The 27216-nt window shown below is 32.2% G+C and overlaps 2 protein-coding genes and 1 long non-coding RNA gene across 4 annotated transcripts; 2 read left to right on the forward strand and 1 right to left on the reverse strand.

The window, feature by feature from the left end:
• Positions 1-922: 922 nt before the first annotated feature.
• LOC135126986 (uncharacterized) lies at positions 923-10068 on the reverse strand. Its single transcript, XR_010280158.1, has 2 exons — positions 9154-10068; positions 923-2054 (listed from the first exon to the last, which is right to left on the reverse strand). It is a non-coding gene; the product is annotated as an uncharacterized LOC135126986 (long non-coding RNA).
• LOC135126985 (interleukin enhancer-binding factor 3-like) lies at positions 1833-12253 on the forward strand. Its single transcript, XM_064053260.1, has 5 exons — positions 1833-2007; positions 2858-3100; positions 7484-7538; positions 10848-11020; positions 12053-12253. Exons 1-5 carry the CDS (start codon positions 1833-1835, stop codon positions 12175-12177), a joined length of 771 nt encoding a protein of 256 aa, XP_063909330.1. The 3' UTR covers positions 12178-12253.
• A 515-nt stretch (positions 12254-12768) lies between these two features.
• Positions 12769-23296, forward strand: LOC135126509 (protein Malvolio-like). 2 transcript variants are annotated; one of them, XM_064052529.1, is made up of 8 exons: positions 12769-13006; positions 17736-17865; positions 17915-18104; positions 18156-18315; positions 21872-22325; positions 22374-22433; positions 22563-22945; positions 23001-23296. In XM_064052529.1, the coding sequence occupies exons 2-8, from the start codon at positions 17746-17748 to the stop codon at positions 23290-23292; spliced, it is 1659 nt and encodes a 552-aa protein (XP_063908599.1). In that variant the 5' UTR covers positions 12769-13006; positions 17736-17745; the 3' UTR covers positions 23293-23296. The 2 variants fall into 2 exon arrangements, with proteins under 2 accessions (XP_063908599.1, XP_063908600.1); XM_064052530.1 differs by lacking the exon at positions 12769-13006 and adding an exon at positions 17077-17684.
• The last annotated feature ends 3920 nt before the right edge of the window (positions 23297-27216 follow it).

Genomic DNA, 27216 nt, shown 5'->3' on the forward strand with positions numbered 1-27216 from the left:
GAATGACAAGAGATAATACCAACCTGTATTTAGTCAGAATAGTCCAATAGTTTGCTTACAATAACTTTAAAACGTCTGCATATTTTGGACATTTTAGGTAGGAAAATTTTGAGCTGACGTCATTAATTTCTTGGAAGGGATAAGCAAATACATTTTGATTAAAAATGTATTATTACTTTAAAACATCTGCAAGATTTCAAAGCATTCGGTTTTGCAAATTCAAAATTAAATTGCAAAGTGTTGTTTAATAATTTCGATTTTTTTTCCAAAAATCTGGACGTTTCGGGTAAAAACTCAATACGGTCTCATAAACTACATGTGTGGGACTATGTTATTTTATACAATTTAAAGCCTATTTACTATGTACAATTTTGAAGTGACGTCCACACATAGTAGGTGTGGATGATTAGATAAATTTTAGTTAGCGTTTTACCATCTACATGATATTCCTAATATAAATAAAAAATTTGATAACAATCGGCCTAGTACTTTCGGAGATTATCTGTCTAAAAAAATCCGGGACGGCAGACAGACGGACAGACGGACGAACAGACGGACGGACAGACGGACAGACAGACGGACAGGCAGACGGACGGACAGACAAACAGACGGACAGACAGACGGGCAGACAGACGGACAGACATACGGACAGACAGACAGAAACGGGATACCTATTTCTTCGTTCTCTAGGGGTCATGAAAAGGCGAGAAAATGTAAAAGTGGAGAGTTGGTAGACGGACTCCATTACAATACTTCCTTCGCTTACGCTCGGGAAATAAAAAGGACGGCTATTTTTTCAAGTACAAAATTATTTAGATTTTAGATTATTTCCCCAAATATGCCTAAACAATTAGACATGATGTTAAAAGACTCAGCAATAGATTATGAAAAAAAAAATGGCTGAAAAACTGATAAACAACGCTTGCAAATATGATTTGTTTTATTAACTAAAGTACAGTAACTACAGATTTTATTTATCGTTGTTTACAATAAAACGATTAACTGTGTAACTAATTAGTAAAAATAGTAAACTAAGCAAAAAATTTTACAATTGACACAAATATGTACTTGAAATCAAGTTTCAGACGGACGCAATTTTTTGTTGCTTGTAACTGCGTTTCGTTTGAGCGATTTCTGTTGTCATCATCAAGGACATTCACAACTAAAGTAGAGGAGAAAATATCATTACTTATCCACTTTCTTGAAGATAATAAAAAAAGAGAGAGAAGAAATTAAGTGTTGGTGTTACGTCAACCAAACCAGAGATGCGTTCTGTGAAGCAACACCCCCATAATTGCACAATGTGCGAAAAAACCGAATCAAACTCGACCACCGAAGAATAAAGACGTCGACGTTTTTCAGTCATCATTTTAATTATACGTTTACTTAATTGGTTATGAATGAACCGCAAAATATTTATTCTGGTATTGGCAGCAGTAATTCATGGTTTACGATCCCACGAAAAAAGCTTATAGGTCGTTGAATGAAGGAATCGAAGTATAACAAAGTGCTCGTCATCTGGTAACATTACGTCACTATTATCTAAAAACCCCGAATTGTATAACTCAAACCGCAGTGAAAAAAACAGCCCCTTCCAAACCTCCTCCGACGAAAAAAAAATGCACAGTTATAAGTAGAGTGAATTTACAAGTCCGTGAACACAGCCAAAGCAAACACCGATATATCGGGTATAACAAATAGGTGCATTAAAAAGCACTTGCTGTTAAAACGTACATATTTCACGTTTTTTTACATTATCTTCCCGTGAGGGCGCTTTTTTGTTGACCGTCGATAAATTCGGCCTAAGGCGCGTTTTATTTAGGTTGGTAAACATGTGTAAAATCGCGGGTGCGTTTTTCCTACTGGTTGTTGTTCCTGCTACTTGGGCCATCCCTGCCAAGGATGACCTGATGTTGGACCTGGGGGACGACACCGCCGTCGTGGAATCCACAGTAAGAGAAGCTCGAGCCGTCGTTCCTGAGCACATTGAAGACCTCATCCGGCCAGGTGAGAATCTGCCACCATAGGCGTAACTAACAAAACCTGAAGTGGCACTGAAATCAAATTTATTTGAAATAATGCGTTGTAAAGTCGCTGAAGGTTACATTTGGTACTTTCACGGGCAGACAAAATCAGCTAGGGACCTAGACTGTTTATTATTGCTTTCAAACTTCCTCCCACATTTCAGAAGCAGCTGTTTTTTTTTTCTTAATTTTTTTTAGATAACACAAACACTGTTACTTCAGAATTTTCATTTGGATTACAAAAATAATAATAACAGTCTCCACATTCATCAAATTTGTACCTTCATCGTGTTCAAGAATGAATGAATTTTTTGTTTGTTTTGTTTTCCCAAGGAGAAAACATTTTTACGAGACAACAATATTTCAGATTGTTTCTATAAAATACCAAAGTTTTGAATTAGTTACATGTTACGCGTTTCTCGTTTGAGGTTCCTGTGAAAATTTTATAAAACAAGACTCTAATGTCCGAATTTTCGGAATTTTATTTTTATTGCCAAATTTACAGTATACGAAATATGCTTTTAGTACAAATAATTGCTCATAAATCTTTTTTCACATTTTGAATTAATTAAAAAAAGCTTTTAATGAAATTCAATATTAGTATTTGTTTCTGGTCAGTGGGGCTCCTGGGGCCCCCAAGCCCCCCCTGTTACGCCACTGTCTACGACCATCCGACCGGCAAATTGCCGCATCAATCTAAATTTGTGTCACTTTCGATAATGCATTGCTGAACTTCCAGGGAAGTCTTGCAATTTCGAAAGTCACTCTTTCACCTGCAGTTCTAGGATTCAAACTGCGGAGGTTATTAGCACTAACTTTCCACGTTTTTTCAGGGGTGAAGGAGGCTTTCTTGCACACGTACGGCGACAAGGAGGACTCAGACGGGGATGTACAGGGGTACCACAAGAAGACACAGGATAAAGGAAGTGATGGCTACAAGCACTTCGATAGCTACCATAAGAAGGACGGGGACAAATACGGCTTCGAGATGCATTCGGAGTTTGGAAAGGAGAATAAGGGAGGAGCCAGTGGGGGCGGCAAATCCGAGAAATACTCGGAAGGTTATGACAATAACAGTGAGTAGCTTTGGTTTGGTCGTAGTAAAAATAAAGCTTGTCGTCGTTGTACAAAGCAAGAAGTAGTACAGCGGGATAATTTTTTCAGTGTAAATCAAAAATAATTCCAAAATTACGTGTCTTCGGTATTAAAAAAGAGATACTGACGTTGCTTTTTTTACTGTATCTTTTTTCTGATAAAAAAGTCAATAATTCTATAATGAATAGAGTTTGGTCAGCTAAAACAGTCGTGAAAACTGCGTTCCGAAATTTCCATAAACAACTGAGACATTGATTTTTAAAAATACGTGATGGAAAATTTCACCAAAATTTTAAAAGTAATGTTAATGGTAAATTGTTTTAAAAAAAAACTGCTCTTATGGACAAGTTATATTTAAAATTTCATAACGACAGGTGTGTTGTGTTGTGTTGTGACTGACCTTAAGTAAATTTTTTTTTTATGATTCTTGATAAATATGTTCTGAATACAGTTCTGCAATTATCTGAGTGATCTTCTTTTCTGAAGAATATATGAAACGATGAGCAGAATCGATTAACTCAAAAATATACCGTTTAATTTCTAACACTATTACATTGCATCACAATGTACATACCCAAGGGAATAGGGACAGCCGGGATGGAGAATAATTAACGTCATGTTGTTATAAATTCTACGCTCATAGTATAATGGCTTCAGCTTATTGAGTTGGGTTGTTATGGTACACATAAAAATTATGTTCTGTGATGCATGATGCATACAGTACTTGTTGTTCTTTGAAGGTGAGGAAAGCTCTGTCAAAATGGGTTTACAGATTTTTTACCGATAAATTCGTGTTTATGTCTTTCCGGGTGCTTTAATTAGCGACACAGTTTCTACAAATAGTATGCACTAGCATTTTTTTCGTGCCTGGAAGAAGAAAATTTTGAAGATTGAGATTTTTGTATGGAAAAAACTTTTCACAAAAAGAGTGTCAACCTCTTCACTGAATCGCTCATTAATTTTTATGATCTATATGACAAAAGCAATCAAATTGTGCATTTAAATACTATGCAGATGCAATTCACCTTAAAGCAGATATCAATAATAATAATAATGGGAAATATATTTGTTATGATAAGAAAGTAGGAAGAACGATAATATTTTCATTTTTAATTCATAAAGTTACAAATTTCGCGGGTTTAGACCACTGCGCTGTTTTCAGGAATTCTGTGTTTATTTTTTTTAAAGCAACATTTATTAGTTTGTTAAATATTTTGAGACTAGACGATCTTTGTAGGAAACATAAACTGAATTAAAGTTGACTGTGAAATGAACTGTGACAATACTGCATAAATGACACACCATATCATTCTGCAGCTATCTAATATCTGTCAATATTAGAAATTAAATAAATGCTGTTCCCAGAGACAATAATAAATTAATTACTCCTAACGGTTATGTTATTATTAATTTACGTCAAATTTTATCAGTGTTACCACTCAAGGTTTGACAGGCGATGCCAACTCGAATTCAATAGAATCAAAACACTACAATATTTCTGTTTACAAAAAATGAGAAAAGAAAAGGTGTTTCTGACAACAATGTGCATTTTAGGAAAAAAAATGGTCTTATAAGTAAATGTTTAGTTTTACAGCAAAAACTGTTATTAAAGAAACACGGCAAGGTGCTAAATTTGCTATGCTTTGGATTGACAAATGATGAATTTGTTGTTTAAGGTGTAATTATTTTCATTTTAACATAAATTTATTAACGTCTTCAACTTTTTTCAACATAGCCTTTATTTTCAAAAGGTGGCAACTTTGGTCTGAAATATGCGATTACTACATGTGTGTCTTGTTATGGTTACAACATTTATTAAAATTTCCGTGCTGATTTTATTAACCATAACCATAATATGTCTTTGGCCTTTTTTTCAACTTCTTCGACTTTCGGAGAAGTAACATTTCAATTAATTATTTCAATTATTTATAGTCAAATCAACAAAGAATTTGAAAATTTTACTCATAAACATTGCCTTTTTTCAGCGTCACTTGAGTTACCATATTTACAAAATACTTGTTGTTAAAATGATCTCCTAAAATTATTTTTATTATCAGAAAGCCACAAACAGTAAATAAGAAATCGAGTTTGTTCCAGTCACTTTATTCGTAATATATAGGGTGAGTCACTAAGCGCGCAGTTTTCGGTATATCAATATACAACTAATTGTTTTTTTACAGAACGTCCTGTAAATTTTTACATACTCTAATTGGCCTGGTTGTAGACTTATAACAATGTTTTATTTTTGAAATTCAGATGCGACGTTGTCAGGTTGTTTCAGTATTTTTGAATTTTTTTACCAATGCAAAGGTTCACAAAAAATCACAATAGAGATATTTTTATAATATGTATTATGTTATAATATTTTATGTTGTATTAGTTAAATTATTTTTTTTTTATACAGAGTGTTAAATATAAAAATTCTAAAACTTTACAATTCTCAAACAAGGATATTTCAGATTTTTAAAATAGAACATCTATATTTATGACTTCATCTTACTCTGAATTTTGTTATCTTTCTTTCAATATGTCTGTGTGTCTCTGAAAAAGGTGAACAATGTCAGAAACTATCCCCTTCAGATCGAAGACCGAATAAAAAATCAGTAATAAAATATAGGACGTTTTTTGAAAAAAACTGAAATATCGAAATGTGACTTTTTTTAATTAACACTCGGTATGTTAAGGCTCAAATTAATTTATATCACAACAAAGCGCGTATCTTTGTTTATCTCTCACAGATTTCAAAAATAACCTTATTAAAATATATAGGATATTTTATTAAAAAAACTAAGTTGTCTGTTGTCTCAAAAGCAGAACACTCTGTATAATTAAAAATAATTTTAGTGTATGGTGCTCAAAGAAAGGTACAATTTTAGTGTCTGACTTTTTTTGTTTTCAATATTAAATGATATATCGAAAAACATGCGCTTAGTAACTCACCCTTGTTTAAGAAGATTTCTAAATTAGTATAAATTTATTAAGTACTAATACTTATTAAGTGACATTTACGTGTCTGTGATAACTTTGGAACAAAAACTGATTGAATAGTTTTCTAGTCTAATATATTGAGTTCATGATTGATTTCTCGACAGTTTTGACACGTGAAGGTTATATACTTGATTAAGTACTTTTGAAAGCAGTGTGCCCCAGTTACCGACAGTATTTTCTATTCATACATATGATTTTAGTTTATTTTTTGGATATTCATTTTAACAATTTCAATAAAAAATAGTAATATAGTATAATAGAATTTAGATATTTTGGCAGTTATTTATCAATCAAATAAAGACAGTAACAAAAAAATGCGAAAATGTATGTAAACAAATTTATTTTTATTAAAATATATTTTATACACAATCTTAACGTTCAACTTTTACTGAGCTGCAATTTATTTTTAGTTTTTATTTTGTGTATTTTATTCGTCATCGGTGGAAGATCCTATTCCAATATGTATCAAATTGAGTATACTTAAATGAGAATTTAAAGTTGAATAGTATGATGTTCTACTTCCGTACGGTCATTTTTTTTTCAATTGGTTCATCTTTAAATAAGTTATCTTTTCCCATAGTTTATCTTTTTTTGTCTTTACAGTTTTATTGTGTGTATTTTTTGCCTTGAGAAAAAAAAATGGTTTCATCACCTGCCAATAGGTTTTATTGTCTACATTTTTATGTGTATGAAATCAATACATTTAAATGATTTGTACAAAATCTACCTATTTCTTCCAAAGATAATGTTTAATTATTCAAATATATGGTGTTCCTTTTTATACGCATTCGTCACCGATGAAATTATGAGCTTCCGTCAAAATTTAGTAAATAATTAAAAATAATTTTCCTCGTTTCATAGTCAGTTAATCTGTTCTCCTATTAAATTTCACCCACGTATTGCGGAGAGTTAAACTTCGTTTTTAACATTCCTAGAAATGTTGTATAGTTAATTAAATTCGGTCCCAGCTTGTGCGTATTTAGTTATCGGACCTGAAAAAAAAATTATCCCGCTGAACTATCAAACTAGACAGCCATCGAAATTTAAATAATTAACGCGAAAATAATTCCACATAGTACATCCAAACGTTGAATTGAATTTATCTATATTTAATCAGTCTATTCCAGATGTTATTTAGAGGAAGGATTTGTGATTGCACAGTTTAATGAAATTTAAATGTGGAAGTAATACGAAACAATGATAATTAAATTATGGAATTTAATATTTCGTAATGTATTGCAATGCCTGCTATACTGAAAATTGTTTGTACTCCAATTTGTGGCTTACGAATGAATTGCAATTAAAGCAGTTATTTAATTTCTGAATATTAGTGGCTAAACATCCACTTCATTCATCACGATTATGTTTTGTTCCAGGAGACGACGAGGCCGAAACCAAAAAATCCTACCAGGTTGTCGAAAAGGAAAACGAGTAAGTGATTTTGCACCAACCGAGAAAATCCTTCGCAGTCTTAAAATAACTCGAAATTTTATAATACGATTCCAATTTATCATTCCACAAGCACGTTTGGAATGACACCTTATCACGCTATCAGTACGGAACTGCACGTATCGTGCGATAAATAACCTACAACTTTTCAAACACCCTTATTATGTGACATCCAGACTACAATCAAGTCAAATTTTCGTTCGCCAAATCATAATTTATATTCCACATGTTTAACTTTCACAATACTTCAACTCATCCCTCCGCAAGCAAAAGCAAATCAAAAACGCTCCTTGAGTGCCCTACAGCTATTGATCAGTTGCTCCTTTTACACCATTTAAACGTAAAGTTTCAGTTGGGTCTCTGCACATCTATTTTTATTGTAGTGTCCTTCCATTGGGAAAACGTTCTGTTTAGGGCATTTTATTATACTTTGAAATGATGGTTTGAAAGAAATTCAGTCGGTGGTCTTTCCGCAGTTGCCCTCAAGAGATAACATTCGGATCAGCTCGGGCGCTGAATAAATAAATGAATTTTATTGTTCAGTTTTGCGTTTATGTTTCACTTCGCGAGATTCGGAACATCTTCCGGCTTGTTGCAAATCTAATTTTACGAAGTTTTACGAAGTTTTTGGGATTTTTTTTATTACGAGCTTTTTAACTGGCGTACTTGTTTGTTTCTCGGAAAATTAACTAGATAGATTTCTGAATTTTAAATCTTGTAATCTTTCGGTGTAAAGTTGCTGTGGGCGGCGGAACGACCGACATCTTCAGTCTAATATGATACCGGGTTCAAAATGTTCGGGATTTCGTGAATATTAAAGGAAAAAGAATTATTCTAGTTTATAATGTGGACCATTTTTCCACAAGCTTTAATAAAACGGACCATTCAACAAGAATTGTATAAAATGGAAGATTCTTTTTTCAGCTATGAATTATAACTTCTTTGACTATAAAAAAAGATTTTTTTGTTGGCTCGGTGGTACGCAAACTGACAGAAATATTTTTAAACTACATATATTTTCTGTTTGCCTGTTTTTTGTTTGTTCTGACAGGCTGAGGAACATATTATAACGTATGTACACATCAATAAAACTCGGTTCAGTTAACCTAAGTTTAAACTAACTTTGTATACCCGACCGTGGACAGAAATACCACTTTTCAACTATATTTGTTTTACTAAGCATTAAACCGTTGATCACCTAATTCCAAGTGAGTTTATTTTTTTAAATGTTTCAACAAAAAATACGGTTTCTTTTAACAGTTGGGTGTATGAAATTTTCTCAAATTCAAACTGATATGTATTCAAGCTAACGGATTTATTTTTTTTTTTTTTAATAAATTAAAAAATTACATTTTGTTTGTCAAAATTCGTTTTTTTTTAACTGTTGAAAAAATCTCTTAAAAATTTCTCTCAAAAAACGCTGAACTCAAACCACTTTATAGAATTTCTGCAGATCTAGAAACAAATAAATCAGTAAGTAAATTAAATAGATAGATTATTTTGTTTTCTTTTTGTTGCAACTTCACGCATTTTATACTTAAAGAAATTAGCAAAACAAGAATTCAAAATAGAATTAAATATAAGATAAAGTTCTCACGTTTGTTTGCCCTGTTCTCAACAATGTGTCACTTTTTGAAGTACTAATGTAATGAACACGTTCTTATCAATCACGTATTTAGATAACAAAAAATCTTATCAAAATTTAAATTTACAAGTATTCTGCATTTGATTTAGAAAATAACGATTTTCAATTATTTTTCACAAATTCGATGCCCCTTTCTTGACAAGTAAATTTAACAATAAATTGCTCTTTAATTTTTTCTTGAAAGTAGTGCAAACTAAACTAATATGTCGCTAAAACCTCAAGCAGAAACTGTTGCGAAAGTTTTAACCTCTTCTCTCGTACTATGATTTATAACAGCGTCGCGCTCCACTAGATGAAAGTCTTTCCGCTGCAAAGTCTAGAGTGTATTATCATTATGAAATATTTTTTAAGTCTATTAGCAACCACAACGTTATTAATTTTGTTTCATTATTGTAAACTTTTGCCGAATAAATGGATTACACGTAGGTGTATTGATAAATAATTCATGATCTTTACCAGCAATGTGGGAAAGTTTAAACCCAAACGGTTTACAAATTTGAACACTAATTTTAGAGAAAGGTCGGCCTCTTCGATTTATTTTAATGGTCATGTATTTGCTTGAAAAGGATAAAAATGAAACGATAAAAGGTGTATTCAAAGTTTTTTTTTTTATTAGTATGAAATTCCATTTTTATTCTCCATTGAATTATTTTCCTTTTGTCAATTTTTGATTTATTGTAATATAATTTTTTCAAATAGTTGTTTTCCACGGAAGTAAAATAACTCCCGTTTTAATTAAATATTTTATTTGTGACCCTGTTTGTTTTCCTCACTGAAAACAAAGAAACACGTTTACTAATTAATTGTAATTGAAACAAGGTTTATTTTTGTGGCCAGTGGTTGCGCGTAAAATGAAAGCTTGAATAACAAACACCCGTAAAGCAGTCTAGTTTTGTCAGTGTTAATTGTATTTTTTATTATTATTTGTCCACAGTACAATTCTAGTTTGTCTGAAAATCGGGTTCGATCCTGAAATGTTTGTACAATAAAAATAAAAAATTCAAATTATAAGTTACATAAAACATAGGACGTTGCTTTAAATTTTTCTTTGAACAAAAACTCAACACTCAAATGGAAAAAACGCAAAAACTACACGGGTTTCATTTAACTTTTTCACGAACGATCAAAACAGGGTTTAATTATTGGAAATCCAACTACCACTATATTTCGAAGCGCATATTTTGAATGGAAACATAATTTTTCCAGCGGCTTGTGAATTAACGTTCTGAAAAGCCACATCAGGCTGAACCAACTTTCGTAAATGTACTCGTATTCACGTTTCGTAGTGGTTGGCAAGTCGAAATTAACAGTAATTCAAAAATAATTAAGAAAGAAAGAAACACCGAAACACGAAACATAAACATATGTCGGGGAAAATTACAGAGTAACTGTTTTTCACTGCGGAAACAAACGATTGACGAATGTCGGGAAACTTCAGCCCATTAGTTTAAAATAGACGGTTCGTTTTTGTCTGAAAACTGAAATAATTTTTTCCTATTAAATGCCACTTAACTTTGCTGTCACTCTAACGAGGGCAATTATTTAAAGCGTCGAACAATTATTATTATTTTAGAAAATAGCTGTCGCTGCAGTAACGATAAAATATAACTGTTATCCGCATCTGACTGCAAAAACGCATTTTAAAGGGGTAAAAAGGGATTGCGCGCCGTTGAAGATTATGATGGAGATTCCGGCTATTACGCTGATTCCGGTGACTCTGAAGGCTACACGGACGGAGGATCTGAAAATTACAACGAAGGAGAAGGAGAGGCTGCAGCAAATACTGAGGGAGGTGACAACGAGTCTGAATATTACGGAGGTAAGAATATGTTTGGAAGTATGAAGTATAAAATCGCGAAATGTGGCTGTTGCTTTCAAACGTAAGTACTTTGTTTTTAATGTGCTGCCGTGCTATATCTACCTACACTAATACGGAGTGCTGAAAGATCTTTATTCCACATCCTCTACATGTTCATTAATGACTCCGTGTAGCTGGCTTTGTCTTGTAAAAGGTTTGTTTTTGCTTAACATTATGTGGGCGACTGAAATTTTTGTTCCAGTGAAATGGTAATAAATAGGGTAAAAAATTTTAACGGCATAAATTTCCTTGGAAATTATGGTAAATAATTTAATTTTAAATTAAAATTGAAAGATTTTTTTTTCATGTACCGTACAGCAAATATGCTAATGTTCTCTAAACCCGGCACAAAAAAAGTTTGTATTTTTTCTATATAAATATATTAAATATTTTAATTCGGATAATTTTTCTTTTGAAACATTGAGAATCGGATGTCATTGACCATTGACAAAGGTTCTCTGAATCGAATGAGGAATACAGCGTTCACTATTTCGCGGACTCTACTTTAACCAGATTCTATTTGTACTTAACTTAAGAAGAATGTCGATTAAATTGCCGTGTAATATCTTTTATTGTTTATAACGTAAAAATTAAAATAACAATGATTTGTTACATTTGACAACCAGTGTCAAATGTTTTCCATACAACGTTATTCGTTTTATTATTTTCCAACTGTGTGAGTTTATAATCGGATATGACATACAATTGTTTTGGACGAAAAAATCCAAAAAGTCGTTTTAAATTTATCGTTGAGTTACAACACGTTCGTGGCTGTACAGTGCTTTTTGAAATCAGCACAAATAGTAGAATAAATTGAATAACGTTGAGTACAGATATGAATTTCATTCTATTAGTGCGATATTTCTTTTTCGACCGCCATTTGGTAGAGGCTGATTTATTGTCCAAACAAAGCCGGTTGTTAGCAGTGTAGATTATGTTATATTAAGTTATAATGCTGCAATACTAATGTATATGCATGTACTGAATTAATAGGGTATGATGAAGGAGATGGTGATTCGGCTCATTATACAGCAGAGGACGGTGACAATGAGAGCTACACCGAATATGACGACGGAGGAGAATCAGAAGCCTACACCGAAGCGGAGGATGACTATTGATTTTAATTTGTTATACTTTGTTACCTGTTTGTTGATATTTTTAGTAGAAAAATAAACAAAATTGTACTCTGTTGAAGCGCATTTTTAATTATACATTGAAGTTTAAAAGTTACTCGGTCAAAAGGTGGGAAAATTGTCCACGCAGTGACATAGTGACTTTCTGCAAGGATTGTTGAATTAGTTTGGTTAAACAGTTTTGCATTTTGTCTTGGTATTGAGTGATATGGTGCGTTGTCAATTTTTATAACACACTTATATGGCAGTCAGTAAAGATTTTGAAAATTATATTGCCAAATGAGAGACTGAAACACTAAGTGCTCAAAATGTTATTTCAAGGTGTGAATTCTACCGACGTGTATTTTTAAAAAAGGAATTAGGTACCTCAAAAATGTCTATAGTAAAGTCTGCTTTGTCTTTCTTATATTCACCACAAATTTTAATACATACGTTTTTACTTGCCGACCGAAATCACTTTCAGCATTAAATTAGCAAAGTTAATGACTAAACTTACAACAAGGCGAATATTTTAAAAGTAAACGTCACATGACAAGGCCAGTGCTAACCCAACAACGTGTGTAAAAGAGTCATAAACGACACATAATGAAGTTCAGTTATTTTTGTTATTTTTCCGTTTTTGCGTTCGTTGTGATGTGAACGTCCCTTAAAAATCGCAATTAAAATACAAAGATTGACGTTCTGCAGTCAAAAAAGAGGAGAGACTCTAATCGGGGTGACTAATTTCCAGTTTTTCTAGTGGTGAAAAGAGCAAATGATATTACGTGTTGTTAGATAAGGTAGTGATTTATCGAACATCTGACTAATAATAATGGTGAGTACAATGATTGGGACGTGTCACGTATCGTTATCAGTTATTTATTACAGTACAATACCCAATCAAAATGTTTGTGAGAGTGATTGTTGGGGAATAATTAATAACGTCTTTGATTGTATCTATATCATAAAAAAACAAAAACATGCAAGGAACAAATTAAGTGATGATGAATTAATTTTCATTTGAGTAATGAACAAGTCACACATCAGTTTAAATTAAGTTTTAGATGGTTAAACTTACTGAAAAGTAAAAAAAAAACAACGTTATAGCATTACGAAGTTGACTCGAGCTTCTCTTACAGTTATTACAAATTTATGTTGTTTCGAATTCAATGTTAAATATTTCGTTTCTGTGCTAATTTTTCCATTATCCAATTAGAAACTTCTTATCTAATTTAAGAATAACAGAATAAAATTTAGCAATAATTTATTAAAACTTGAAAAGCAACTTTGCCCTGGGATATTTCCAACCAACAACAGGTTGTTTGTTCTCTTTCATTTCCGATCCTGCTGTCTTGTAGCTATCTAATTTAGCTTCCTAGAATAGTTATTAATGATTCAGACAAAACCATCTAACGTTTTAAGTGACTAGTTATTTATTTGCTGACGTCTTAAAACCTTACTTTCGTGTACTGAGCCAGTAGTTGTATAACTCTAATTACCTTCAGTTTGAGTTTGATGCTTTAAACACGAACAATAAACTCTGAAATTAAGTTCACCCCTCCTCGAGAAAGTTTTCTCCTTTTCTTTAATTCTTATTACTGAATTAGAAACTTCTCTATTAGTGTTATTGGTAATTATTATTATTAATTAAGTAGTTCTGTATAACTGTTTGTTAAGTTACCGCAGCTAGAAACGAACTTATTTATTACTGACACAAGTTACATTTCATTAAACCGATTCTACACCCTGAAAACTAAAGCAAGTTTTTGGTGACGATATGATTTCTACCACAATATATATAGATAAGTAGTTATAATTTTAAAAGTTAATTGTGATATCAAGGACCTGATTAACAAGAAACAGGCTTAAATAAGAGACGAAAATTTTTGTATATTAAAGTTAGCCATGGATTTAATAAATCCCGCTTCGCTGAAATTATGTCTCATTGTGACAGTTCTCAGTTGTCATTAATGTCATAGTTCAATTAAAGTCGTCGTTGTTTTCAAAACTCTTGCTGGTTGCGTACGAAAATTTTACTTTTGTACTAGGAAGCTATGACTGTGAACATGGATTACTGTGTTGAATCAAGAATATCTGGCCAAATACCGTGATTTAATAATTCAAGAACCATCGATAGAGACTCACATTACAGATATAAGCCACAAATTTGTTGGAACTGGCGGTGTCAACGAAAGGAAATCTCGTGGAAGATCTTGAGTTTCTGCAGAAGTTGTTGATGATTTGAGACGACTTGAGCAGTATCTTCAAACATCTTTGACACAATTCTCTCAGTAGTCAGGAGTTCCTGTTGCAACATGAAATTGAAGAACGGGCACTGACGAATAGATTAAAGAAGATTTTTGAAACTAAAAAGAGAGTGAACATGTGCCTTGAACAAAATAGTGAATATTTTCAAAATTTACTGTGATGTTTAACCACAACAAATTTGTTTCTTGTTATTGTAATGAATTAGCTTAATTTATTTTTTTAAGTACGGCAACCAGTTATACAGATGCGTATGGTATTTGTCTTGCTCCCTTGGGCATTTAGTAAGGTGCAAATTGAGGGGCGGGACGTGTTCATGACCTACTTCGACCCATATAATCATAGAAATCCTGTATAAATTAGAAAAAATATATATATAAGTAGAAAAAACAGAGTCAGGCACATCGGATAAATAGTCGCTAAAAAGGTATACATATATACTAGGGTGATTCAAAAAAAAAAAATAATTTTTTTTTTCGTGTCAAAGAGGTTCAAAAGTTTCTTTTCAACGTAAAAAAATACCAGTTAAAAGTTGAGCTCTTAATATTAATATTAAGACCGTCCGCATCGCGTTTTTCTATTTCCCATAAGAATAACATGGGAAAATTTTTGTTTGCACCTTCTGATTTTTATTGCTAGCCCGTCGTGTGTCGTGAAAAAAATTCAATCACATATTTTTATAGAGAATTGAACGCTCTACAAAAAGTGTCTCCTATGATTTTGCGAGAAACCTGACTATGATTTTTTAACCCACTGATGCTGAAAATGTTCGGAAAGAGTTTTACTGGCCTTATTATAGCATAAAATTATAAACAATTACTGTTTAAAAAACTAAATTTAAAATGTGTATAAATTTTTGTGGTGATTTATTCCAATAAGACCATCAAATTTATTGTAATGCATCAAAAATGTCAAAATTTGGATAAATTTAACTTTAGCCTAAAATAACTCTTCAACTATCAGGTTTCTCGCACAATCATAGGAGACACTTTTTGTAGAGCGTTCAATTCTCTATAAAAATATGTGATTGAATTTTTTTCACGACACACGACGGGCTAGCAATAAAAATCAGAAGGTGCAAACAAAAATTTTCCCATGTTATTCTTATGGGAAATAGAAAAACGCGATGCGGACGGTCTTAATATTAATATTAAGAGCTCAAATTTTAACTGGTATTTTTTTACGTTGAAAAGAAACTTTTGAACCTCTTTGCACGAAAAAAAAAAATTATTTTTTTTTTTTGAATCACCCTAATATATACGCATTAAAAAAGAGGAAAAGTGATGAATAAAAGCAAATTTACATACTTAAATAAAAAAAAAGTTCAACTTGCTGACATTTTTTTTTCAACTACAATGTACTGATAATCTAGAATATCAGTAAAATCAAAAACACAAAAAAACTACTTCAGTAGCTTGCATGTTCTTATGAGTGTTACATTATACACATTAAAATTATGTTCGTACTGATCCAAAAAACTGATAACGTCACGTTTAAAAATTCTATTAAAGAAATTTCACTTGTTACATGTTTATTGCCTGTGTTTAAAAATTCACTCATTATTTGGCCTTTCCAGAGCAATACTTTTTTTTACACAATAAACTTAATGAAGTGCTTATTTTTTTCAGATTCAATTAAAACTCGGATATATATTTAATTATTTTTTTATAAAAAGTGTATAAAAATCACACTACCTATTACTTTTACCGATAGTTTCTTTTTTCAGATGATAATCACAGCAAAAATGATATAATGGCTAATAAAAAATGACGTTACTAACCCGAATAATCGAAACACACAATGCGTTGACTGATAAAAAACCTCCGTGACGTGGTGTCATTATTTTTTTTGCAAAAAATTTACTTTATGTTTATCATAACACTCTGATAAGGGGTTCTATGTTAGTTTTAGCATATGTTGCGTAGTAACACAATTGTACAATATATTTATTTATTTATTACAACATTAATAACTGTAACAACTAGGGCATAGTGATACCCTAAATTTTTATTACAGTTGTTAAAATTTTGAAGTCGTAAAAAAATTTGTGGGAGAAATACCATAGAAATATTACTCCTACAATAAATAAATTAATTCAAATTCAACATAATGACTGTTCAAATTTTCCAATGAGCAAATAACCTAAGTACAGATTTATTTGGGTGCAAATTGGTTTCAGTGCAAACAGGTCGGGGCCAAACTGCGAAGTATAAACTAACGTTGATATAGAACTCTTCTTTTAAAGAAAAACATGAATGATTAGTTTCTGGATTACTTAGTGATCAAGTGTGTGAATCTCTTACTGACCTCAGATAACATATAGGCAATAATATTAACCTGAAAAAAAAAGTCAGTAAATGAAAGTCACGAATAATAAAAGATTGAGAACAATATAAAACTAAAAAATATATGTATTAAGAGAGAAAAAAAAACAGTCTGATAAGAAAAAAATACCTTAAATATATTAAGTATAACAAGTTATTGTCAAATAATTGTTATCTGTGACTATTATTGTAACAATTATAATTATTTCTCGCTCATGAAGTAATAGCACATATTTTTAGCAGTTCCGATTATAGATATTTTAATCCTTAGAAACGGTCAAAGATCTATATTATTTTATCTCCTGACGTACTAACTGTATAATAAGTGACACCAAAAAATCTAGGTCAGCCCTAAAAGTTTCATTTATTGATATTCAGTGAAACCCAAGCATAAAATACAGTGTAAAAATCGTAATTTTTGGTTCATTCCTTGTGCGTCTTAAAGAGCAAACTGAGTAAACAAAAGGTCTGAAACATTCTGATACGTTTTTCTATGTTTCCCCAAAGACACACTTAGAAACCTCAGAAAATAAACATGTGGTCCAGTGCCATAAGAGGCCGTCTTGTTGGACTTTTGTTTTGTTCATTGACTTAAATGAGGCCAGAAGGGGCTTATCTCTCTTTAATAACAAATATATAAAAGGCACAGACAGATGTGTGGAATATGAAGATGGAACGTCCAAGAAAATAATTTCAGTCGACTCAGATAACCGTCTCTTATGTCTATTGTTATGTCTGTCGCAACCGAACAATTCATTTTAAAAAACACGATAAATCTTGACTTTGTAAACAGTCAACGATCTCACTGCAAGTGTTCTTCTTATCATAAAACGTGCCTCAAATCGCATCAATCCCGGAAAAATCTGATTCTGATAAGCCGAATTTTATAGATAATAATCAAATAACAGAAGTTATAAAGTACAAGTCTGTTATTGTAAATTTCTAGTAGAATTACAATTGAAAGTGTCCTTGTAGTGTCTTTAGAATGGAACCGGTGAGAGACGAAATCCCTGAGAAAAAATCACCCATAACTTACTACTATGAAGCGTTTGAATTGGACACGTACTTTACTCAAAATAAAATAAAAATACCTGAAGTGGAAAAGGTTGTTTTTAATTGCACTCTGGAAGGATTTATCGTCAATAAACTTTCAGTCTGGATTCTCTTTTCGCAAATTATGGGCTTTCACAGGACCTGGATTCTTAATGTCAATTGCTTATCTAGATCCTGGCAATATAGAAAGTGATTTGCAGTCGGGCTCTGTTGGAAGGTATCGTCTACTATGGGTTTTGTTCTTAGCCACGATATTAGGATACTTATTGCAGTCGCTTGCATCAAAACTCGGTAGGTAAGTTGTTAATAACCGTGTTTCAGTGGCAGATTTTAATTTTTCAGGAGTTGTCACCGGGTTGCATTTGGCTGAAATGTGTTACAGACAATATAGAAAATTTCCGCGACTGGTTCTTTGGATAATGGTTGAAATTGCTGTTATTGGTTCAGATATGCAAGAAGTTATAGGCACCTCGATAGCTATATACTTACTGTCAAACAAACTGTAAGTTCAATCCGGAATCCATCTTTTTCAGTTTTCTATTTAAAAAATATTAACGGACACGTATTCATATTTGATATTTCCATTTAGATCTAATATTTAAATGTGCTTTTATTAAACCAAAAAAAAGTATAAGTAATTAAATAGTAAAACGAATTTCATAGCGTTTAGTAAAACCACATTTTTGTTTCCATATATTTTTTTCAATTTATTTTTATCTGAATACTAAATGATTGTCTTCATTTTGACTGTCTTCAATTAAAATTTTTCTTAACACAGAGTAAAATACTTACGATTTTTTTATTGAACGTACATTTTGAGTACACTTTTCATTTCAATTATTTCTGTATATAACTCATCATTTACGAGTAAAACGTTTTTTGCAATAAAACGAATGAAAAAAGAAAGAACAAAATAAACTAGAGGAAAGAAAAAGGAAAGTAATTGTCTGAAACTAGAAAAATAATTACTCAAGTGACCTAGTAACGAAATTCGTAGGTCAATTATAGCTTAATTTTTTTGTAACGTCTTCTTTTTTTTTACTAATGCCTTCTTTAATGCATTATTACCCCTATTTTATTAAGTTACCAAGTTATTTTTTCGTAATTCCTTGAAGATTCTTAGTTCTTTCATTAATTCTTGTAACATGTTGGCAATCTAAATTTTTGTACGTTATTATATATAATCATTATACTTTCCAAGCGTAAACAAAGTATGTATTGTAATCGGGTCCGTAGTTTTATGTTTTCCCACCCTAGAATACGAAGAAATAGGTCTCCCGTTTCCGACTGTCTGTCTGTCTGTCTGTCTGTCTGTCTGTCTGTCTGTCTGTCTGTCTGTTCGTCTGTCTGGCTAGCTGCCTGCGGGCCTGCCGTCTGTCAGGAGTTTATTAGACATAATCTCCGAAACTAATGGACCGATTATTGTCAAATTATGTGTACATATTAGAAATGTGGATGGTAAAACGCTAACTAAAATTTGGTTAATCATCCCTATTGCAAATGAGATGACGTCATCTGCAAAATTTAGAATAGTATTTTTTTTATTTTAAAAAATGAGATATTTCTGTATTTGTGGTGCATGAATACGTGTCGACTTTTCACACTAGACATCCATATTTTTTGAAAAAAAATCAAAATTATGTAAAAATATATTGCAGTTTAACGTTAGAACTGCAAAACCAAATACTCTGCAATCTTGTAAACGTTTTAAGGTTATCATAATCATAGTAATCCTTAATCAAAATTTATTCGTTTATTCCCTCCCAAAAAATTGATGACGTTATCTCAAAATTTTGTTCTGAAGTATGCAAAATATTTTTTACTTGTGATTTTTCAACGTACGCGTAGTTTTTTGAATTATTTATACAGGGTGACCCAAAAAAATTAATGAATGACTCAATTTATTTTATTGATTAAATTAGGATCTGCAGTACCGAATATTTTGAAATCTTGCAGATGATTTAAAGTTATCATAAGCATGTTAAATTTTTAATCATAATATATCTGTTCATCCCCACCAAAAAACTGATGACATCATTTCAAAATTTTGCCGAATAAATCCTATCTAAATTGTGTTAAATATGATGATACTTGTGGTTTATTCATGCACTCATAGTTCTTAGCATTAATTATACAAGGTGACTCAAAAAAATTAATAAGTCAAGTAATTTTACTGATTAAATGAGAAACGGGTCACTCCATTTTCCCGAAAATTTGGGAATACAATAGTATTAATTATAATTAATAATCAAATTTTATATTTTTCCAAAAAGCTGGATTTGTTGTATTGTTCTTCAAGAGCGAGGGAAGTTCTGTTGAAATAACCTTCCACCAATTTTTGGTATTTTAGTCGTTTTTTGCTCCATTCAAGCTTATTATTTTCTTGCTTAATTATCTAATTTTTTCAAAGCTTTTGTGTCTTTAGAACTCAATTCACTCGTTTCTTCAACAAATTGAATAAATTTTCATCTGGAATCTTCAGAAAAATTGAGGCCGAGAATATTTTCTCACCCTATTAGCTGATCGCCTGTTGAAATGTTTAATATCGTGCAGGTAAAAAAATTTTTTATCAAATTTTTTCATACTCTTTTAAACGCGTGGTGTTGGAGTTCTTACATTTTTTTTAGCAAAATATAGTAGTAGTTTTATTGTTATATTATATCGTATTTATCCATTACTTTTTGCAATTTATTGTTACATGCTTCTGGTTTAGTTTTACAGTTCTCTGTTAATTTATATAATTTTCTAGCTTATTATTTGTTTTCTTTATTCTTTCTATGCATTTATTCTTTTTTACATATTCTTACTCATTTTCTTCTATTTGTGTGTGCATGTTTAATGTCAATATTTGTATTTTTACCTCTAGAGGGTAAGTTAATGTTTAATGTAATAGGGTCCATCCGGTGAATAGTTACTTTAATATTAATTTTTTCGACGTTTTATGATCCCTATAGTACCAGAAATAAACCTCCCGTTTCCGTCTGTCTGTGTCAATTTTATTAGACAGTACCTAAGCTCAGAAATAACTGAATCGACTGTTGCCAAATTTTATATGAAATTTAAGAATATCGTGTAGATGGTAAAACACTAATCAAAATTTTTCCAATCGTTCCCATCACCAGTTTGAAGACGCCCCCTCATCATTTTCCGTAGTAAAGGTTATCTAAATTTCTTAAAATACTCCTGTACTCGTGGTTTATGAAGCCGCTTTGAATTTTATAACAATTACTTTCCATAACTTTGTTTTACGCTGATGAATAAAATGACTCGTGACTTGATTAGCTAAGCAACGAATTGCGGAACTCGTCCTCTATCGCCTGTGTGCATTCAAATCTCATCCTTATCGAATATTTTTTTATACTGTGTCTATTATCTATATTTTTTACCTATAGGGGTTATCATAAAATAAATAAAAATTTTGCAAAATCAAATTTATAATTTTTCGAAGAATTTGTTCGAAGTTCGATTGTATTTAAGGCGCCACGCAGTTCTGCCGAAATAATTTTAGATCAATTTTTTACAAAATACTAAAATTTGTCTGATCATCCCTACCAACAATTTGGTAAAGGCACCTGAAAGTTGCGCTTAATAAATGTTATTTAAATTTTATAAAATAACACATTCCTGTACTTGTGGTTTATGAAACCGCCTTGAGTTTTCACTCTAGGCAGCCACACTTCCTCAAAAAAAAAAAATCAAATTATACAACGTTTTATAACAGTATAGGAGCAAACCGATCTTAACGTGAAGAATGAGGAAGTCGTCGGTTCGATCTCCTCATGCATCACTTTTTTTCCTTACACTGTAACTGACATTATTTATGTTTATAATAAATATATAAATAAAATCTTGCAAATTCAAATTTTATAATTTTTCGCATAATTAAAGTGGAAATTTTTGTTGTAACATTAACATCATCTAAACGTTTTTTCACCAAAAGCATAATTTATGCAAAACATATTATATACATATAATTACAAAAAAAGTCGCTCTTGACTAGACGTAAATTTCGGGTCGCTTAAACCTCTGTTCTAATTAGAAAAACTTTTTTCTTGTAGCATACCATTGTGGGCGGGTTGTTTGATAACAATAGCCGACACCTTCACATTTTTATTCTTGGACAGATACGGTTTGCGAAAATTGGAATTGTTCTTTGGTGTCCTCATTTCCATCATGGGCATAACTTTCGGCTACGAATACGTAGTATCCAAACCTCCACAAGAAGAAGTGGTGAAGGGGTTGTTCATCCCATGGTGTGACGGATGCGATTCGAACGTTCTCCTTCAAGCCGTTGGTGTGATAGGAGCCGTTCTCATGCCCCACAATCTCTACCTACATTCAGCTTTAGTCAAATCTAGAGAAGTAGATCGCAAACTTCCAGAAAAAATAAAAGAGGCCCGGATGTACTACTTCATAGAAAACGGCATCGCCTTGGTCTGCAGCTTCGTCATAAACATCTTTGTAGTGTCGGTTTTCGCTTTCGGTCTCTTTAACAAAACCAACAATGATATAGTGAGTTCACCAACCGCGACGAAACGATTTAAAACAGTAGATTTTTAGCTGAACGGGTGCCCTAAAAATGAATCTCTGGTCTACGACAGAGCGGTGGAAGTTTTTGAAGTGAGTATTGAAAATACAAAAAATCGATTAAAATTCTTGCTAAATCTCATCTGGAAAATCGATTGTTACGGATCGCTAGATCTTTTCACTGATAAATTTAATTAGACTTTCACTTCGTGGGAATTTTAGGCCAACGATGAATTAGTGGATGCGGATATATACAGAGGGGGAGTGTACTTAGGGTGTGCGTATGGGCCCGCAGCTATGTACATATGGGCAATAGGGATTTTATCAGCAGGACAGAGCTCGACCATGACAGGAACGTACTCTGGACAATTTGCTATGGAAGGGTTTCTGGATTTGCAATGGGCCAGATGGAAAAGAGTGTTATTCACTAGAAGCATAGCCATGGTACCGACTTTCTTCACCGCCTTCTTCAGCTCTCTAAATGAACTGACGGCCATGAATGATTTTCTTAACGCTGTTATGAGTCTTCAGCTGCCTTTCGCTATTATTCCGATGGTGGCGTTTACCAGCAATCCCAAAATAATGGGTGAATTTGTAAATAACATGTAAGAAAAGTGATGCTGGTGATATGTTCTTAGTTTAACTATGTTGTGGTTGCAGGGCTATGAAGATTATTTTCATTCTTCTCAGTTTTGTGATTATTGGTATTAATATATTCTTCGTTACGGGAACCATCATGGAATTAGACATGGACAGTAACATATTTATTGCGATAGGAATTCTGGCTGCAGCTTACTTTGCATTCGTATTGTATCTTGCACTGCATTTGTATATTTCCTTAGGCAACAAAAAAATTGAAACTCATCCTTGGATTCAAAAATATGTGATATATGCTGAAATGAATACTCCGAAGAGAAAGAACAATACTGGTAAAAAAGATATTGAAGCTTGATTATAATAAAGAGAAAAAACAAATTGTTTTTTTTTTATTTTAAGTAGTACGAGTATCTTATTAATCATTTATTCTAGTTAAGTTCAAAAAAATTTGACAAAACTCTCCCAAAAGTTGTTCAAACGTTTGGTTTTACTTCATGTCGTTTGTCAAAAGATTATATTGAGAATATTAGGATAACAGAAGCTATACACATTTTAGATTCACCATAATATCCAAACTTTAGGACAAGACGTAACATAGTACTGATTACTTTGCTCAGTATTAACATAATAATATCCTATAACAACGAAAACGTTATGTAACTTTACCTAAAAATTTGTGTGGCATATTTAAACTTATCTTTGAGAAAAGTCCTGTGTTAAAATCCTATGAGAGGGATTCACTTCCAGCGGCAATATTATTCTAAAAAAAAATTGGTGCAAAGTTACTTTGACAGAATTTCCCTCGCTTTTGAAGTATAATCCAACAAATTCCGCTTCTTTGATAAATTATAGAAAATGTATGTTTTCCGATAAAATTTATACAGGGTGTTTTTTTAAACTGAAACTTTCAAATATCTAGAAAAATAAGCACGTTACAAAAAAATGTCCAGATTCAAAATTTAATCATTCCATGGGGGAAATACTTTAGTGCTAAAAACTAGTTCAGTTGCCATTTAAGGTTTCGAAGTTAACCCTTGCGCCACCTACAAGGAGAGGGGGAAGGGGCTAATTTTAGCACTAATGTATTTCCCCCGCGCCGCGGTTTGATTAAATTTTGAATCTAGACATTATTTCGCAGAGTGCTTATTTTCCGAAGTATCAGGTTAAAAAAATCACCTAATAGTAAAAACCAGTGGTGTAAATGACACGTCGAACTCCCTGCACCGCGGGGGTGCAAATTTTAAGCAGATGCCGTCCGCAGGTATATAGACAATATGAAATGCAGTGGCGGCTGTTGACCTTTTGAAATGGGGGGACACAATTTGATTGATGAGTTAAATATGAAGATATAGAACAGGTTGTTATTACCAATTAATAGACGAAATTTGTGACTGAAATAAATACAAAAATACATCAAATAAAAGCAAAAAAGGATTTCTCCATATACCTTTTTGCCTTTGGTTAAAATTTTACGTTCATAGCATCTAAAAGTTTATTTTTAAAAGTTTTAGGCGTTCCTTTAAAAACCGTTGCTTCTTTCAAATGATTTGATGATTTTGTGATTCCCTACTTTCATCATGTCCACGTAAAACAACTTCAAACACTCCACAAAATTTTATGCACATTATCAATCGACGTAATATATAGCGATTTTTGTCGACCTTTGCGTTATGTGCCCGAATATTATTAATATAGGCAGTGTGTGGTTGTTTCCGAATGTCCGTGTTACCGAGAAGATTATCCACGAGCACGGTCGGAACGGGACCCTAGTCCAGTTCTATCAGACGGCTACGACGTGTGGTTTCCATGGCAACGGTGTAAACAAAACATCTAAATCAGCCATGATTCGGTCTCTGTGTCCAGGTTTTATCAGTAATATCATATCATATATCCAAGACACACATCTTTATATGTAAGTGGATGTAAGTTTTGATACATTTTATACAAGTTGAGCGAGATAAAAAATTAATTTTGATAATTATGACACAAATTTCCGGATAATTTTTTAAATATTGAAAATTATTACTTTACCATGTCCACTGTGTTTGTAGACGTTGTAATTGGGGGGGGGGGGGCACGTGCCCTTGTGCCCCCCGGCCCCTGATGAAATGTAGTCAAGAGTGTATTATTATGATCAGTGTACATACTCAACTTCGATGTCCAGTAGAAATTTGTTTAATTTGAATGAGTTGTCTCCTCAAAACAGAAGACTAATAAAATTATTAATTAAGCCACAGTAGAATAAAATGTTTTGAATATGATTATTATTATTTTTATTTGATCACAATTAAATAAAAACGTGGGTAATCTCATATTTTCTAAAAAATGAGGGTCTTAATTTGATCAATAAAAATTTGTGCAAGGCTATAAGTATAATCCCACAAATCCAGCTTTTAAAAAAAATTATAAAATTTGATTTTACGATTTTCATCTTGTGGTAACCGCTGTAAAGTAAAACTCAGAGGCATAAATAACACCCCTTGTCCTTCAGTACTAGATAATACCAATCTGAAGCTCAAGTGTTTATTTATGTTTATACATCGAAAGAATCAGTTTGTCTTTTTAAACCAGGACTAAAATTACTAGTTAAACCAAAGTATTATAATTCGTATTTTATCATTATTATATAAACACGTGCGTCTTCTTCACATTTTCGAGAAAATGGGGTGACTTGATTTGACCAATGTGATGACATCATCAACATGGATAATTTTAGTCACAGCGCAAAAGAAAAGTAGTCACAACGTTATATCTATGCAAGAAAAAAACGGAAAGGCCTAAGTTTGGCATCGAACCCACAATCGCAGTTCCGCAAATGTCCGTTCTCTCCGATGCAATCACTGCACCACGGTGATGTACAAACCGTGTTGGGAATAAAACGTTATTATACCTTGCAAATGCTTTTGCAAAAAGCGGATTCGTACACTACATGTATGAGTATATATATTATTTTCAAATCATTTTAAAATGATGTCATCAAATTGTTGGTGGGATGATTAGCCAAATCTTGGTTAGCATTTAACCATCTATATGATATTTCTAATATACATAGAAAATTTAAGGGCAATCGGTCCAGCAGTTTCGGAGATTACGTGTCTAATAAAAATGGATACAGACACCAAACAGACAAAAGGAAACTGGAGACTGCTTTTTTCGTACTGTAGGAGTAATAAAACGTCGAGAAAATAAAAAAGTGGACATTCGTCCGATGGACTTGATTACAATAGTTCCTTCGCCCAAGAAATACAGTACAACTTGTCCAACATTTCCGAAAATTTAGTTTTGAGAATTTTGTTTGTTTATGAAAACGCCTATAAATTAAAATAAAGAGATGTGTCGTAAAGAGAGGCAAGCTATTGAATGTTTAGAGTGAATTTTTCCATTATAAAGTTTTATAATGACGCTATCACCATTCTAGATAAAACACGTAGGTAAAGCTATTTTCATATTTGGTGGAGAAAACTAGTTAAACGTCACAAAATAGATTTGTCAGTGTCAATTTTTTCAAAGATGTTCGTTAGTCCCTGAAAAAAGAAAAATGTCACCTATTGGTAACAAAAAACTAATACATGCTCAAGGTTAAGCTTATGACGACAAGTGACCAATTTTTCCCGTTAATATCCTAGCGAAAAGCAAAGTTTATGTGTTCTTAAAAAATTCTTATTAACGACGTTTTTGCATAGGTGGAGGGTAATACTATAGTAGAATTTTTAAAATTGTGGCAAGGTGTTGTATAGTGGACCAAAAGCTATAAGGTTATATGGCCATCATAAAATCATCCCATTGTGTCGAAGTTAAGTTGTTTAAAATAGAAAAGGTTTTAGGGTCGTAAATAACGTGTCCACTGCAGCTCGACCGGCTGTTGTGGTTTCGTTCAGGGGGGGGCTTTCAATAAATATGAAAATCCACCACACCACTATTTCTTTACTACCTGCAACCGCTGAGGGTTCCGAAATAACCACTCGCTTTGAAAGCCGGCCCTGTTAAATGTGAGCAAGAAATGTTTAGAAGACGATTTATTGCCAACCGGTAAGCTTAGTGCGAACCACACAAAGGGGGTATTTATTTGCGGTCAACTAATTTTATGATGGTCATATAACCTTATACCTTTTGGACAAGTATAAATACAGTGTGTCGGACGAAGATAGAAATAGAAACATTCCAGATGTCGTAGCTGTACAGTTTTAGTGCAAAATTAAAAAAATTCTACTGTAACAATAATAGTAGATAGTATGTACCCAAATTTTTTGAAAATTGAGTGAGTCATTCTTGATTCAAT

The sequence above is a fragment of the Zophobas morio genome, unplaced genomic scaffold, assembly GCF_036711695.1.
Source record: "Zophobas morio isolate AGI-343-1 ecotype UQ-CSIRO unplaced genomic scaffold, CSIRO_AGI_Zmor_V1 ptg000011l, whole genome shotgun sequence".
NCBI lineage: Eukaryota > Metazoa > Arthropoda > Insecta > Coleoptera > Tenebrionidae > Zophobas > Zophobas morio.

What these genes read in the sequence shown, in the direction of transcription:
- LOC135126985 (XM_064053260.1), top strand. Translation starts at nt 1,833, where the DNA reads ATGTGTAAAATCGCGGGTGCGTTTTTCCTACTGGTTGTTGTTCCTGCT. An exon ending in GGAAGGTTATGACAATAACA is followed by an intron (nt 3,101 to 7,483) that starts GTGAGTAGCTTT and finishes GTTTTGTTCCAG; the next exon opens with GAGACGACGAGGCCGAAACC. An exon ending in CGAGTCTGAATATTACGGAG is followed by an intron (nt 11,021 to 12,052) that starts GTAAGAATATGT and finishes CTGAATTAATAG; the next exon opens with GGTATGATGAAGGAGATGGT.
- LOC135126509 (XM_064052529.1), top strand. Translation starts at nt 17,746, where the DNA reads ATGGAACCGGTGAGAGACGAAATCCCTGAGAAAAAATCACCCATAACT. An exon ending in TACTTACTGTCAAACAAACT is followed by an intron (nt 18,316 to 21,871) that starts GTAAGTTCAATC and finishes TTTTTCTTGTAG; the next exon opens with CATACCATTGTGGGCGGGTT. An exon ending in GGTGAATTTGTAAATAACAT is followed by an intron (nt 22,946 to 23,000) that starts GTAAGAAAAGTG and finishes TTGTGGTTGCAG; the next exon opens with GGCTATGAAGATTATTTTCA.